The sequence below is a fragment of the Urocitellus parryii genome, chromosome 9 (genome assembly GCF_045843805.1).
Source record: "Urocitellus parryii isolate mUroPar1 chromosome 9, mUroPar1.hap1, whole genome shotgun sequence".
In the NCBI taxonomy this organism is placed as follows: domain Eukaryota; kingdom Metazoa; phylum Chordata; class Mammalia; order Rodentia; family Sciuridae; genus Urocitellus; species Urocitellus parryii.
The window spans coordinates 14,377,598-14,392,963 of NC_135539.1; the positions used below are offsets into that span (position 1 = coordinate 14,377,598).

Consider the following 15,366-nt stretch of genomic DNA (forward strand, 5'->3'; position numbering starts at 1 on the left):
CAAATGCAGGTCAACAAATCAGATGAGTCAGAGTGGCCATCAAAGCAGACAATAGCATTAAAAAATGAACCCAGGGGCTGGGGTTGTAGCTCAGTGGTAGAGTGCTTGCGTAGTACGCGTGAGGCACTAGATTCAATCCTCAGCACCACAGAAAAATAAATAAATAAAATAAAATTATTGTGTACCTACAACTAAATTTTTTTAAGAGAACCCAAACCAGGAAAGCGAAATATCAAACTCAGAATTCTGAATTTTGTGGCTTCTAATTCCAATTTGCCAGTTTCTTGCTGCATGAATTTAGTTAGTCTGGGTTCTCAAAACTCAGTGTTCTTCCATTTTAAAGGGAAATTATAATTCATACTTTATAGAATTGCCATAAATCTTAATTATAATTACATGTATACACATATAATTGTATACATGTATACATATAGTGATTAATACTATGCTTACAATGAATGTATAATAAATATTAGTTTCCCTCCATCCTTCAAAAATTCTATGTCTAATTTTTTTTTTTTGCATTGCTGGGATTGAACTCAGGGCCTCACACATACTAGGCAAGTGCTTTACCACTGAGCCACATCCCCAGCCCCTCTATGTCTAATTTTAAGATGAAAATTTGGAGTCAATTAACCTAAAATATACTAAAATAAAAATTATCTATTTTAAGACCCCAACAAAGTGGCTGAACAGATTTTCCAATGTTGACATTATATTTGGAATAGTCTGTCTTGAAATAAGTTTAAATTAAAATTAAGGTTTTACTAAGTAAACAGAACTCGCTGGAGCCCGCAGGTTTCCAAGTGTTGGACAACACGTCAGAGACTCTGAAACTGAGATGCAGAGAGAAACCCATGGAACTGTCAGTCCAGAAAGATAAACTGTACAAATAAGTCTCCATGAACAGGGAAAACATGTGCTTCAAATAAAGTCCCCACATTAAATTCCTGAGGGCAGCACTTCCAAATTCTGAGACAATGACTTTCAGTCAAGTTTAGTTCTTTTCTCCATTAGAGGCAATTTGGGCCTGCAAGGGATATCTGGCCATGTTTGGGGAACTTTGGGTGGTTCTTGTTGACATTGAGCAGGTAGCAGCTGGGGATGCTGCTAAGCATCTTACCACATAAAGCACAGCCTCCCATGATACAGAATCAAAAGATTCAATAGAGCACAGTAAAGAAACCTGGGGTTCCCAGAATAGCCAAAGCAATCCTTAGAAGAAGAGTGAAACAGGAGGCATCACAATACCAGACCTTAAACTATACTACAGAGCTCTAGTAACAAAAAATGGCATGGTATTAGCACCAAATAGACAGGTAGACCAGTGGTACAGAATAGAAGACATGAGACAAACCACATACATGCAGTTATCTCATACTAGACAAAGGCACCCCAAACATACATTGGAGAAAAGATAGCCTCTTCAACAAATGATGCTGGCATAACTGGAAATCCATATGCAGCAAAATGCAAATAAACCCTTATGTCTCACCATGCACAAAACTCAACCTTTGTCAAAGTGGATCAAGGACCTAGGAATTAGACCAGAGACCCTGCACCTAACAGAGGAAAAAGCAGGCCCAAATTTTTATCACTTCAGATTAGGACCTGACTTCCTTAATATTCCTAAAGCATAAGAAATAAAATCAAGAGTTACTAAATGGGATGGACTCAAATTAAAAAGCTTCTTCTCAGCAAAAGAGACAATCAATGAAGTGAAGAGAAAGCCTACATTTTGGGAGCAAATTTTTGCCACATGCACATCAGATAGAGCACTAATCTCCAGGATACATAGAGAACACACACAAAAAAAATACCCCCCCCCAAAGAAAACCAACACAATCAATAAATGAGCTAAGGAACTGAACAGATACTTCTCATGTTCAACATCTCTAGTAATTAGAGAAATGCAAGTCAAAACTACTCTAAGATTTCACCTCACACCAGTCAGAATGGCAGTCATTAAGAATACAAACAACAATAAATGTTGGTGAGGATATGGGGGAAAAGGCACACTCATACATTACTGATGGGACTGCAAATTGTGCAACCAATCTGGAAAGCAATATGGAGATTGCGTAGAAAATTTGGAATGGAACCACTATTTGACACAGCTATCCCACTTCTTAGTCTATACCCAAAGGACTTAAAATCAGCATACTATAGTAAGGCAGCCCCATCAATGTTATAGCAGCTCAATTCACAAAGCTAAACTGTGGAAGCAACCTAGATGCTCTTCAATAGATGAATGGATAAAAAATTATGGTATATATACACAATAGAATATTACTCAGCATTAAAAGAGGATAAAAATTATGGCATTTATAGGTAAATGGATGAAGTTTGAGAATATCATGCTAAGCAAAGTAAACCAATCCCCAAAAAACCAAAGGCCAAATGTTCTTTCTGTAAGTGGATGCTGATCCATAATTTGGCAGGGGTATGGGAAGAATGAAGGAATCTTGATGGGGCAAAGGGGAAGGTGAGGTGGGGATGGGGCATGGGGACAGGGAATATGGTGGAGCGAGATGGACATTATCACCCTAGGTACATGTATGACTGCACAAATGGTGTGATAGGATATTGTGTACAACCAGAGAAATGAAAAGTAGTGGTGCAATTGTGTACAATGAATCAAAATGCATTCTACTGTCATATATACCTAATTAAAATTAATTAATTAATTTAAAAAAAAGAAAACTTGGGTTAAGGGAACCAGATGTCCTGGCTTGCCTGAGACAAAGCACTGTCCCATGGTAATTGTTAATAACACTCCTTCTACATCTCAGTTTGGAAGTGACATTATGTGATTACACTAAAATAGTCACTGCTTGCTCACATTATGTTAACAGCTGTGAGATGTTCTACGGTGTGGTGATGACAGGATTCTGATAACTGCTCTTCAAGCCCTCTCCCTTAAATTCCCCATTCCAAAAATCTCTGAGAAAACAAAGTTGCATCAGATACTCATTTGGAAGCAAAATCTGGCCTAAACTGAAGTGAGGCTACTGATATGAATATTTGCAGGTTTCACAGCAGAAATATGAATATGTTGCCCTAGACCTTGCAGAAGCTGCAACTAATATGTGATAGATGACTTTCTTAAAATCCAGAAATATTTTTAATGCCAAAATCCATCTGACCCCTTGGCTTTCAGATAATGGAGACAGATCTGCAGTTTCATTTAAATCCTGGCACTTCTGTTTATTTATGGGTTAACACCAGGAAAGTTACAGTTTCCTCATCTGTAACATGGGGATAAACAGTAATACCCATGTAAGTACTGGCAAGTCATTTTATGTACGTGTTTAGGTTTGTGGAAATAGAAATTGCTTATTTGATGATAGTTAAGAACCAAAACCACAAAGACTGTGTAATACAGTTATAGCTCAATGAACTTACTTGTGGGGGCCAACTTGATTTTTCTGAAATACGTCAAAAGTTTGATCCACAAAATCAGAAACAAGTTTTTCTTTACTGTCCACTGTTCCAAGGATCAGGTTATATCCCTTCAACTCTGGGAACAGGACAGACTCCACCTAGAGAGCAGAAAGCACTTTTAGACATCCACAAGAAGGGAGACAATACCAAAATGCAAGATTTCTAGCAATGGACTCGTTTCAGGGAAGCCAGCTCATTCTCCCTCTAGTCCCTCTCAGGCAGTGCAGGAACCACCCTCCTGTTCCGGCTACCTCCATTCTCTCCTCTCTTCTTGCCTGGATAGCTCCCTTTTTTTCCCCCTTTTAATTAGGCATTATAGTTATGCACAGTAGTTGGGTTCATTTTGACAAAGTCGTACACAGTGGAATTTGATTTACTCCATTTCACTGCCGTTCCCCCGACCTTTCCCTCCTCTCCTTCATTCCCCCATTCTTCTTCTGCTCTACTGATCTTCCTTTCACTCATTTATTTATTTATTTTTGATTGGTGCTTTTTACATGCACATAACAATGGAATTCCCTGTGGTGTATTTATCCATGTTCATAGCATAATTTTATTACATTCACTCTGCATTTCCTCCCCTTTTCTGTCCTTCTCCTCCATCCCTCTTGATCTCCTCCTTCTACTCCATAAGTCACATTTGATTATACGGGAGTATTCTGGAAGTCAGTTTATGAAACCCCAGGACGAAGCTTTAACTATAACATCTGGGGGCTCGTCCAGGATCCATTTCTTCCCTACCCTCACGCCAAATTTGCCTCCAGCGACGGGCCTTTGGACCTCGACCTGGGAGTAGAGAGGAACTCCTGAGAGACTTCCACCGCTTCACTCGGAGGACGACTCCAATCCGTCCTTGCCTATATCTTTATGATTGGATTACTCCTCTTTCAGTACCCTGTTCCTTTCAAGTCTCATGTTTTTAGAGAGTCCTTGTGGGCCCCCAGGAGATCCTAGGTTTCCCTAAAAGTTCACCTTCTGCTGTGGCAGTTCTCCCATGCCCTAGAGAGCAGTCTGTGAAACTGAAAACAGGAGCAATCCTGTCCTTTCCAGGTAATTAATTGTGACATTCTGCTCTTTTCTCTGGCTCTCTGATCTTGGATTCCTTGGTCTTGACATCACCCTCAGTGCTCCCTCTGGGCACTTCTCTGACTTGGCATTCCCTGGCACATTGAGGAAGAGGACTCACCCATTAGGAGAGAGACTGTCCCTTGGCCCTTCTCCACAGCCAAGTATGATTTTGCCTCAGTATGAAAGTAATGCAGCAACATGACAGCTAACAATGGCTTAAATTCTAAGCATTGCATTTTAGTTTTATAAACATTCCCTTATTCACTCAGCTTCATTTTAATTCTGCGTCTCATTCAAATTTTTTGCATCAGTCAGGATTAGAGCATCCTTTCCCTCAGTTATACTGCCGAGACAAACAACTTCCAATATTTCCTTTTACTTTCTTTAGTAACTCTCATCAATATGCCTCTATCCTGCACCTTGAATGCTATTTATTTTATTTCCCAAAGTTTCTTACTGAATTTTCTGCCCCCTTTTCCCCCACCAAAAACTTAGGTTTAATCATAAATAAAGCCAGACTGGTAGGGAAAGGGGGAACTGCCAATCTGTCACTGCTTAGATGTAGTTTGTAGCTATTCAACCTAAGAAACTGTCATTTGATTTTTCATTGTTAACTAGAACAGCCAGAAGCACTCAGAGAGGGAGCTGTACTATGGGTGGACATCACCCTCGAGGGAGAACTCCGAGACCTTGTGCTTTTTTCTCATGGTTTGGTGCAATAGCTTTCAAACCTGGCACAAATCTGTCCCCTAGGAGGTTGTCTTCGTGCCATTACAATCCACTAAGTAGGGGGGTGGAGGGTGGCACCAGCCTCTGCTAGGCCTTCCTCAGCAGCATCCCAGCTGCTGGCTCTCCCGCCCCAGCGGCTCGAAAACATCACCCAGCAACAGCAGGGAAGGGGCCTTGAGTAGGGTGTATTTTAATCAGGTCCAAGCCCCACACTTATCATTTCAAATCACAGTCTTTTCTTTCATTTTCTTCCTAGGAATCCTGGTTACAGGCAAGCTGCCCTCTTTCACCCACTTCTGCACACCCAATTTTCATGTTCACCAAGTTTGGTTGAGATCAAAACTCCTTTGCTGCAGTCAGCTGGAACCTTTAGCTTCACAGGCTTCCCTACACACCTCTTCTCTAATCTTGATTTCTTAGAACTCTCTAAGTACAGGATTATCCAGAGAAGAGGACTCAAACGTGTGTAAGTGTATATTCTGGCGAGAACAAGAAAGAAAGAAAAAACAAGAATCCCCAGCTCCCTCCCCATGTGGGTCTGGACACAGGTCCTCTTATCACACCAAACACCTGGAGGGAATCAGACAGGTGTTAAACAATGTGGATGATCCTGTCTAATGGCCAACGTTTGCTCATAACTGTCCGTATCTGATTAGCAATTCCACCCTGAGAAGTAAATGGGAAAGGGCTTGGGCCAGGAAGGGGAGATTTCTCTCTGGAAGTCTACAAGGCAAAGAAACAAACCAATGAGAACTTCAAAATGAAATCAAATCCAATTTTACAAAAATTCCTGTCAAGTTCATGGCAAGTAATCCATAATGAATTATTAGCCTGAGTTGGATATGGCTTGGGACACATCTGCTCCTTGGGAGTTGGCATCATGGAAGGGACTATACTCCCTCAAAAACAACTCTTAATGCCCTTACTAGAAGCACAGTCCTGGGCTGCATGGACCTTTCTTTATGGCCCACATAATCTTTCTGGGAGTTAAAGGAGTATATTCAAGATATATTCCCAAAGTAAAATTTCCTAAGTGAATACCACACCCATTATGTCTTGTACTATCAACCACTTAAACATTTTATTCAGGAATAAAGATACAAATGAGGATTAAGTGAATAAATACTATACCTTGGGGATCCCATTAGAGTTCTTAATAATTTCCAAGAAAGAATTTTTTATCAATTCCCAGCATGCATCAAAAGTTGGATTAAATACAATATTGGGCTCCTGGACTTCAAGTTTGATCACAATTAGCTGGGGTATGAAGAAATTCATCTCTTGGTAGGGCTCTGTGAAGTCATTTCCATCCTTCAGGAGATATAAGGTATGACAAATGTCACCATATTGGGCCTTTCAAAGTCAGGGGAGTGAAAGTCATGCATTCACAGTCTACCTGAGCACCAGGGAGGGAAGTGAACCATACCAATACTACGCATGTTTAAATCACAGGCTCCGCATAGCCTACACCACTCTGAGCTCCTGCTCCTCCCCTTTCTCAAAACCCTTGTTTGGTATTGTTTATTTTGCTTAGTGTTTACTGCACTCTAATTTCTAAATCCTTCCCACCCTTCAAAATTCAGCTCTGGGAAGCCTCCCTCCCTGGATAAAATCTCCTGCACTGCTGAACTTCCATATTTCCACTTCCTTCATAGTATTTATTTTTATCTTCAGCAAGATTTTAAACTTAAAAGGTGGGATCTACATCTGATCCATCTCTCACCTCCAAAATATCCAAGACAATATTTGGCATGTAGTAGGTGCTCAACAAAAGTTATTTAAAGCATGGATAATTATCTGTACACCCCAAATGGCACTGCTTATGAGTGTATGGTCTATTTCAGATGCTCAAAACATCAGTCTTCCTAAAACAGAAACATTGACTTAAAGGTATTTCTAATTTTATTCAAAAAAAGTAGATAAGTTTCATAAATTAGAGTGCCTAATGAAATTTCCTTAGGGAGCTGTAAAGGACTTGTCCAGTAATTAAAGATCTCTAGATTTAAAGTAGAACATTTATTGCACATCTACTGTGTGTCAAATACTCATAAATTTCCCCTTTCTTCAGACACATAACTTTTACTTTTTTCTCTGAGTGGAATTTTAGAGTGAGATTTCTCCCCCCATCTGGGTTTCTTCTGTTTGGCAAAGTAGATGCTTCTAATGACATCTACAGCGTTGCCCTCCAGCTTAGAGAGCTAACATGGCAGTCACAATTCAGCAGCGTTGTTTTCTATATTTGTTAGCCAAAGGTCCATTATTTACTTTATTTGGAAAAATACTTAAAACTTCATTTTTATTAGTCTTTTTAAGGTGAAATACGAACATGGTGACAGAATCCACAAGACTCTTCTCCTTGATTCCTAGGCTGTATCTCAACTGAGGGGAATTCTGTCGTGCTTTGAAAACTAGGACTAAATTTCTATTTTTATTTCATCAAAGCAGTTTCATGAAGAAAGTTACTAGCTAGGTCAACAGAGCCTTTTCTTTCTGGAGGGTTCCCCTTTCAAAGAACTGAGTCACTATAGTCAGTGGATACACACAACAGTCCCTAAATATCAAGCCATGGGTTGATATCAGACCTTTTCAACTCCTTCCTTGTACCCGAGATGATAAAAAGTGCCCTCAACCTTACTGTAAGAAGTATGTGTTCTGTTTTATGCAATCTTTCTTTAAAATTTCTTAACAACTTCTCAATTTGGGTAGATGTTACCAATTATCTCAGGATGGTTTACTGTGTATTTAGACAAAATTTTTGTAAACTAACAATGGCCCATTGTGGTTCCAATCCAGAACTTTACTTTTGGGCTTGGTTTACCAGCTGAAGACATACGTGATGGTATCCTGGTTCTAACAAGGTTGTTTTCCTTCGAGAGGACGCAGTGTGGATTCCCAGCATACCTTGTGTATCATGAAGAGGGCAACGAGGTCCTCGAGGGACTTGATGACCAGCTCTCTGAGCTGCAGTGACATGAAGGAAGCAACCGAAGCAAAATATTCCTCGATGCTTCGAGAGGAGTCATAGTCACTCTTGGGAGCAAAGCGGATCCAGTGTTCTTTTTGTGAGACAAAAAGCTGGGCACAGGTAGGGATCCACCTGCAGAGAAAGAAGGGCATCCATGTAAGAAGCTTTCTGAGCTCCGAGAAGCCCTCTCTGTCACCCCTCTGCTCTCTGCAACCAGGCAGATGGCTCATTTCCTACTAAGTGGCCTTGTAAATTGGTCATTTCATAACTCTGGTTGCTTCACCTGCAAACACCTCTTTCCTGGAAGCAAATAAGATTTAAATTGAGAAGCTGTTCAGGTCCTGCTGAAAGTCTATTGCTTCTTCTTTATAATCAGAGATGGGGTACAGTGGCTTAAAGAACTAGAATGTTGGGCTGGGGATGTGGCTCAAGCGGTAGCGCACTCGCCTGGCATGCGTGCAGCCCGGGTTCCATCCTCAGCATCACATACAAACAAAGATGTTGTGTCTGCCGAGAACTAAAAAATAAATATTAAAAATTCTCTCTCTCTCTCTCTCTCCTCTCTCACTCTCTCTTTAAAAAAAAAGAACTAGAATGTTCTCTCTCTAGCAGGCACTTGGCCTCTGATTTAGATTTTGCAGATAGAAAGAAAAGAAAGGAAATAAACTTGGGAGGAAAAAATCCATTGTGACAGTGGATACTCAGAGTTGTGAGTAGAAATCAGACTTATTATTTCAAATCAGTCTTTTCTTTCTTTTCCTTCCTAGGAGTACTTGTTACAGGCAAGCTGCCCTCTTTCACCCCCCTCTGCACACCCAATTTTCATGTTCACCAAGCTTGGTTGAGATCAAAACTCCTCTGCTGCAGTCAGCTGGAAACTTTGGCTTCACTCAACAGGTGGTTATGAGACTTCTTATGCACCTCCCTGTGGGAAGTGGGGCTTTGGCACCAATCGTGTTTGGCTGGCTGGGAACTTGATTCAAAAACACTATCCAAAGTTCTTTGCAACAGAAAAGGCGCAGAGGAGAGGGCCAAGTACAACACCATCTTCATCATTCAGAATAAGAAATGGGTGCCTTTTTTTTTTTAATCCCACTTCTCCCAATTTCTACTTCACAGTGGGAGCCACTGGGTATTTCATCCTATCATGTTTGTTCTCTGACCTACTCTAACAATCAGAGAAGTATCTAGCAATAATCACATCTGTGAAAATAATACTTAAGATTAATTGAGCTTCTACTATGTGTCAACAATGACCTATGCATTTTCTCTGATAATCAGCGGGTATTTATTATCACCATTTTACATAAAGTCATGTCTCTTACTCAGGATATAGACCTAAGTTGCTGAGGTTGGCCTTGAACTTGAAATCCTCCTGCCTCAGCCTCCCATGCTTTTGCAAAGGGAAAAAAAATCTGTCTAAGCATCTGAAAACCCTCTAACTTTGCAACCTTGAGGCTCTTCACCTGCACCATCTGAATAAAAGTTATTCAAATACATTGTCCTATAGCCCACTGAAGACTAAAGGATTCAGAGGAAGGAAATGAGAGTGGTATCCTCATAAGGAAGAGCAACAAGAGAATTTCCAAAAGGCAGAGGGAGCCTGGGAGCCAGGGGCAAAGAGCAGTTATACATGAGGCTTCCAGGGTAGGGGAATATGGAAAGAAGGCGACCGAGAAACATGTCAGTAGGAAGTCACTAGGGTCTGTGCAACCCCCAGATGGGAAACCAATTTCCATTTTTGAATGTTCCATCTTTAGGGGGCTGTGGTGCAGCCCCATTCAGAGGCCAGGCACTGACTTGGTGAGGAGAACTTGGCGAGCTTCCAGGCAGTGATTCTGGATCACTTCCCAATATTCGCTCGGCTGCAGAGGCAGTTTCCCTTCCAGTATTTCTGCTGTTCGCACGAACCTGAGGTCTTTAAATCTGCCAAAAGAGAGGGAGAAACCTCCTAAGCTGAAAAAGCCAATAATGAATTTTACAGGAAAAGTTCAAAGGGCAAATGGTCTTATTTTTCAATGAGAAGAAATTGAAGCAGAGTAAAACTCATTTTTTAATTTTTGTTCTGGACATTTAACCCAGGGGTGCTTTACTACTGAGCTACAACCCCAGTCTTTTTTGTTTTGTATTTTGAGACAGGGTCTCACTAAGTTGCTGAGGTTGGCCTTGAACTTGAAATCCTCCTGCTTCAGCCTCCCAAGCTGCTGGGATTACAGACGTGTGCTACCGCACCTAGCAAAACTCATTATATCCTAAAAACCTGCAGCTCTAGTCTTTTGGCTAGTCCAAAAGAGGAGACTGATGAGTTCACTCAACAGGTGGTTAGGAGCCTTCTTACGCACCTCCCTCCGGGGAGTGGGGCTTTGGCACCAACAGTGTTTGGCTGTCTGGGAACTTGATTCAAAAACACTATCCAGGGGCTGGGACTGTGGTTCAGTGGCAGAGCGCTTGCCTAGCACATGCGAGGCCCTGGGTTCCATCCTCAGTACCACATAAAAATAAATAAAATAAAGATATTGTGTCCAGTTACAACTAAAAAATTTAAAAAAAAAAAAACACTATCCAAAGTTCTTTGCAACAGAGAAAGTGCAGAGGAGAAGGACAAGCACCATCTTCATCATCCAGTGGGCTTCACCCCAACCTCAGTGTGGCTTCTGGGGTGACCTACTTAAGGCAATGCAGAGGACTGCCTTGATTGGAGCCACTGGGACAGTGAAGAAAGGCCCACTCGGGAGGAGATCTGAAGTCTCTCCACCATCAGGGGGGTCTTTTTGTTTTTCTTAAGTATATCTCCAATTTTTTTTATTGATTCTTTTTAGTTATACATGACAGTAGAAGCCACTTTGATAATATTATAGTTGCATGGAGTATGTCATTCTAACTAGGGCCTTGGGGATGTCCACATGGGATTCATCACGGTTTACTCCTATATGTACATGGGAAAGTTATGTCAGGTTCTTGCCACTGTCTTCCTCTTCCCTTCCCGTCCTTTCCCTTGGTCTAATACTCTGAACTTCTGTTCTTCCCCTCCACCTTCTTATTGTGGGTTAGCTTCCACCTACTCGAGAAAACATTCATCAAGTGGCTCTTTCTAAAATCCAAGCCAGATCATGTCACTCGGCTTGAAATCCTCCAATGACTCCCCCTATCAGAGTAAAAGCCAGAGTCCTTGACTAGGGCACACAAGGTCCTCCACAGCCTGTGCCTCTCTCCTACTCCCTGTCGTCCCCATCATCTCGTCACCTCTCTGCCCTCCTCTCCGACCACCCTCCCCAACTCACCCGCTCTACACTCTTCCTAGGAACCCCCCAGCATACTACCACCTTGGTCCTTTGTAACAGGTTGCTCCTGCTGTCTGCAATTCTCGTATCCCCAGGACCCAGCGGTCACAGAGGGATTAATTTACCCCAAATCACATAGTCCACCAGTGACCAAACAAGAACCAGAACCCCAGCAGTCTAGTTCCAGAGTGGATTCTATAAATTATTACTATACATTTCTGACTAGCCAGAAAATTACTTTTCTCTAACATGTCTATATCTTAGAAAACTGAATTTTGTTCAGAAAAGAGAATGTGGTTATTTCTTATCATTGGTGGGTTCTCCTAGATTAACTTCACCCTTGGTCCCCCCTCATTTTTTTTTTCATACCAGGGATTGAACCCAGGGGTGCTTAAGTAAAAATGAGCTGGGTGCAGTAGCCCATGTCTGTAATTCCATGGGTTGCAGTTCAAGGCCAGCCTGGCAAATTCAGTGATGCCCTGTCATTTATTCATAAACAAATGAATAAACAAACAGATAAATTTATAAGAAAAGCGTAAGAAAAACAAATAGCTTGTCCAAGCAACAAGGCTCTCTTCAGACTAAATGTGTTAAAGACTAAAGATCCTCAAAAAGAACAAAAAAAGCATAGAATTTGCTGATAACTTTAGCCAATCAAAATCAGGTCCACATATCTGCCTCATTTTTCTAACAAAGAACCCAGATGTTGGTAGTTAATCATTTCATTAGCCTGCCCTTTCAGTGAACTATCCTGCCAGGACGTGTACCCCTTCGTAAGGGGCCTAAAAAGAACTTCACAGTCTCCTCGTCCTCCTCCAGAACAATCAGTGAATGGATAAATGGAATCTGGCCATATTATGGATTATTATTCAGCCATAAAAAGGAATGTAGTACTGATATGAGCTTCTATGCACATAAACATTGAAAACATTATGTTTAATGAAAGAAGTAGATGCAAAAGCCATATTTTGTATAATTCCACTTATAGAAAATGTCCAGAATAGGGCAAATACACAGAATAGCAGTTGCCAGGGGCTGAGAGGAAGAGAAACTAGAGTGTGACTACTAACAGGTACAGGGTTTCTTTTGGGGTGATGAAAATATTCTTAAATTAGTGGTGAGAATAGCACAAATTTGTGAATATACTAACAACTAATACATTGTGAACTTTTAAAGGGTGGATTTTAAGGAATGTGAATTACAGTTGGCATTCCATATCCGTGGGCTCTGCAGCCATGGATTCAACCAACCACAAATGGAAAACATTCCAGAAAAAAAAAATTGCTTCTGTACCAAACATGTATAGACATTTTTTCCTTGTATTATATCCTTGTATGTATATAGTATTTTCTAGATATTATAAGTAATCCACAGATGATTCAATGTGTGTAGATTATATGCAAACACTATTGCCATCTTCTATAAGAGACCTGAATATCTGTTCATTGTGGTATCTGTGAGGGATCCTGAAACAAATCTCCTGTGAATAGAAAGTGACCACTGTATATCTCAATTTTTAAAAAAATGATTGAGAGAAAAAAATGTGAATCTCCCCACCCCCACCCCCATCTCTTATAGACTCCAGCAATTCCTGGGGCCAATTTAGTCACTGATAAACAGAGCCAAGAAACCCTAGCTTGCTGGCTGTGTTCCATAAAGGAGACCCAAGCCCCTACACACCTCACAGAGGCAGATAAGCAAGCACACAATTACAATTCAGGGTGATAAGTGTCATGATGGAGCTTATGGTGAATCCATGCTTCCTGGGTACTTAGGTTATACCAGACACCGTGCAAGGCACTTTGCATGTATTCAGTGGTTTATTCTTCCTAGCAACTGTACAAAGTAGGAACTCTCAAACTTCAAGATAAGAAAAGGAAGACACAGAAATGATCTAGCACACACACATTTCCTATGAAGCAGCAGAGCTAGGCTGTGGACCTGAGCTGGGACTGGCTCAAGGCATCTGCTCTTTAACCAAGTTCAGTGCACAGAGGCACTAGGTACTCCAGCAAGACCAAGGACGGCCACTTAACCCTGCATGTAGGGTTCTCGGTCACAGTTCATACGCACTTTTGGTCTAGGATTTTTCTTCTTTTTATTATTATTATTATTGTTGTTGTTGTTCGATTAATTTTGCTGCAGTCAGAGCAAAATGTCACTGTGCCCCACCTAAGAGGCTTGCTTCTATGTGGAAACAATGAAGAAAGGAGAGGACAGGAGGGGAGACACTTCTTACTCTTCAAACCACAGGTTCTTCAGGATGAGCATCATGGGGTTCACCGTGTGCAGGTGCTCCTCGTTCCACTTCTTGTTATTCCTGTAGGTGGCGTGCCAGGGCACAGGGGCCCGGATCACTCTCTGAGGAAACATGCGTGGGATGCTGTCAATGAAGAGTCTTTTTTTCTCCAGTGGGTCCATGAGGATGTAATCAACTAGAACCAGGAGGGCAAACACCCTGTTATTAGGCAGGGACCTTGAATATCCCATGCTCCTAGCTTTAACAATGCAAATGAGCCTCTGTCCATTTACACTGGGAAATTCTCCTTTGTTTGCAAGGTCCTAGGCAGTCCTTGGGTGTCACTCCATTGGGGAAGCTCCACTCTATTGGTATGTCTTTTCTTTCTGAAGGTATCTCATGGGAAGGAGGAGTGTAACTTCATGGTTTGAAGCACTTAAACCTGGGATTGAGTCCCATTAGGATTCCCAGCATCTTACATGACAATACACAAGCATGCTAATACCTCCTTCATCGACAGTTGATTTCTGATATCAAGACACTTACCCCCAAATCAACAAATTGATCACACCAGTTACATAAAAATGCCAACTTAGAGACCAGATGTGTCTAAGGCTAAGGAAGGAAGAGGAAGAAACTCTAGTTCTGGATCCAAAAGAGTGAACAGGAGTTTATTAGGAAGAGAAAGGAGGAGCATAAAGAGGTGAAGTACCATCTCTTTTAGGCCTGCTCAAGGTGCTGCAGCAGAAAGATCAGGTACAAGTGAGGAGGTTAGAGGTGATGCAAATGGAGGAGTAAATTGGAGTGAAGGACCTCATGTGTTTATTTTCAGGAGCTGGGTTCTGTATGATCATAGACAGGGGCCATTACACTGACACCATTAGAAAGCTAGTTAGAAAATAAAAATAACCAGACAAATTGGTAAAGAGAGAATAGAAAGGTGGAAAACTAACAGGATCACCCCTGTGGTTGGATGTGCTTCTCCCACTGCCCACCCATTACCAAATCCTTCCCACTGACCTACCACATGCACAAGACACTGGGCTAATGATAAGTGGAATGGGGATCAGTAGCATCTTCCATCTCCATCCAAGAGCTAACAGTCTGACACAGGAGACAAGACCCAGGAGAAATGAAAGGACAGCCCCAGTGTGAAGTAGTAGTAGAGAAATAAAAGCACAGGAGAACTTAGAAGGGCAAATGAGTTGAAAGTAGGAACAAGAGGTGCTACGGGTGCAGAGAACAAAGGGACCGTTGATGGTTGTAGGGAGAGAAAAAAAAAACTTGAGTGAAGAGGTAGGTCTTGAGCTGGGTTTTGAAGTCTGAATGGGCTCTTGCTACTCACACTATGGTCCCTAGTGAATCCCACTGGGTCACCTGGGAGCTTGTTAGAGATGCAAGATCTTGGCTCCATCCCAGAGGCTGATCTCCTGAGTCAGAATCTGTCTTTTATCCCCAGTTTCTGTGAATGCACACTGATGGTATGGCCATCGGTGTTGGTGGCGGGGGTGTTGGTGGTGGGGGTAAGGGGACATTTGAATTAAAGGTAAACTCATGTTTTAGGCACATTCAGTGGAACCAGGTGGCAAATGATAAAGTGAGGGGAAAGCTGGTGCCAATTTATCCTTACCAATGCTTTT

The 15,366-nt window shown here is 41.6% G+C and overlaps 1 protein-coding gene across 1 annotated transcript in view; it reads right to left on the reverse strand.

Annotated features, from left to right (window-relative positions):
- Dnah3 (dynein axonemal heavy chain 3) overlaps positions 1-15,366 on the reverse strand; it is a 155,250-nt gene that overhangs the window by 126,914 nt on the left and 12,970 nt on the right. The window contains exons 7-11 of the mRNA XM_077802616.1: positions 13,727-13,922; positions 10,007-10,132; positions 8,143-8,338; positions 6,373-6,552; positions 3,406-3,542 (exon numbers count right to left, since the gene is read on the reverse strand). Of these exons, the coding sequence (XP_077658742.1) occupies positions 3,406-3,542; positions 6,373-6,552; positions 8,143-8,338; positions 10,007-10,132; positions 13,727-13,922 (835 nt within the window). The remainder of the gene's footprint in view (positions 1-3,405; positions 3,543-6,372; positions 6,553-8,142; positions 8,339-10,006; positions 10,133-13,726; positions 13,923-15,366) is intronic.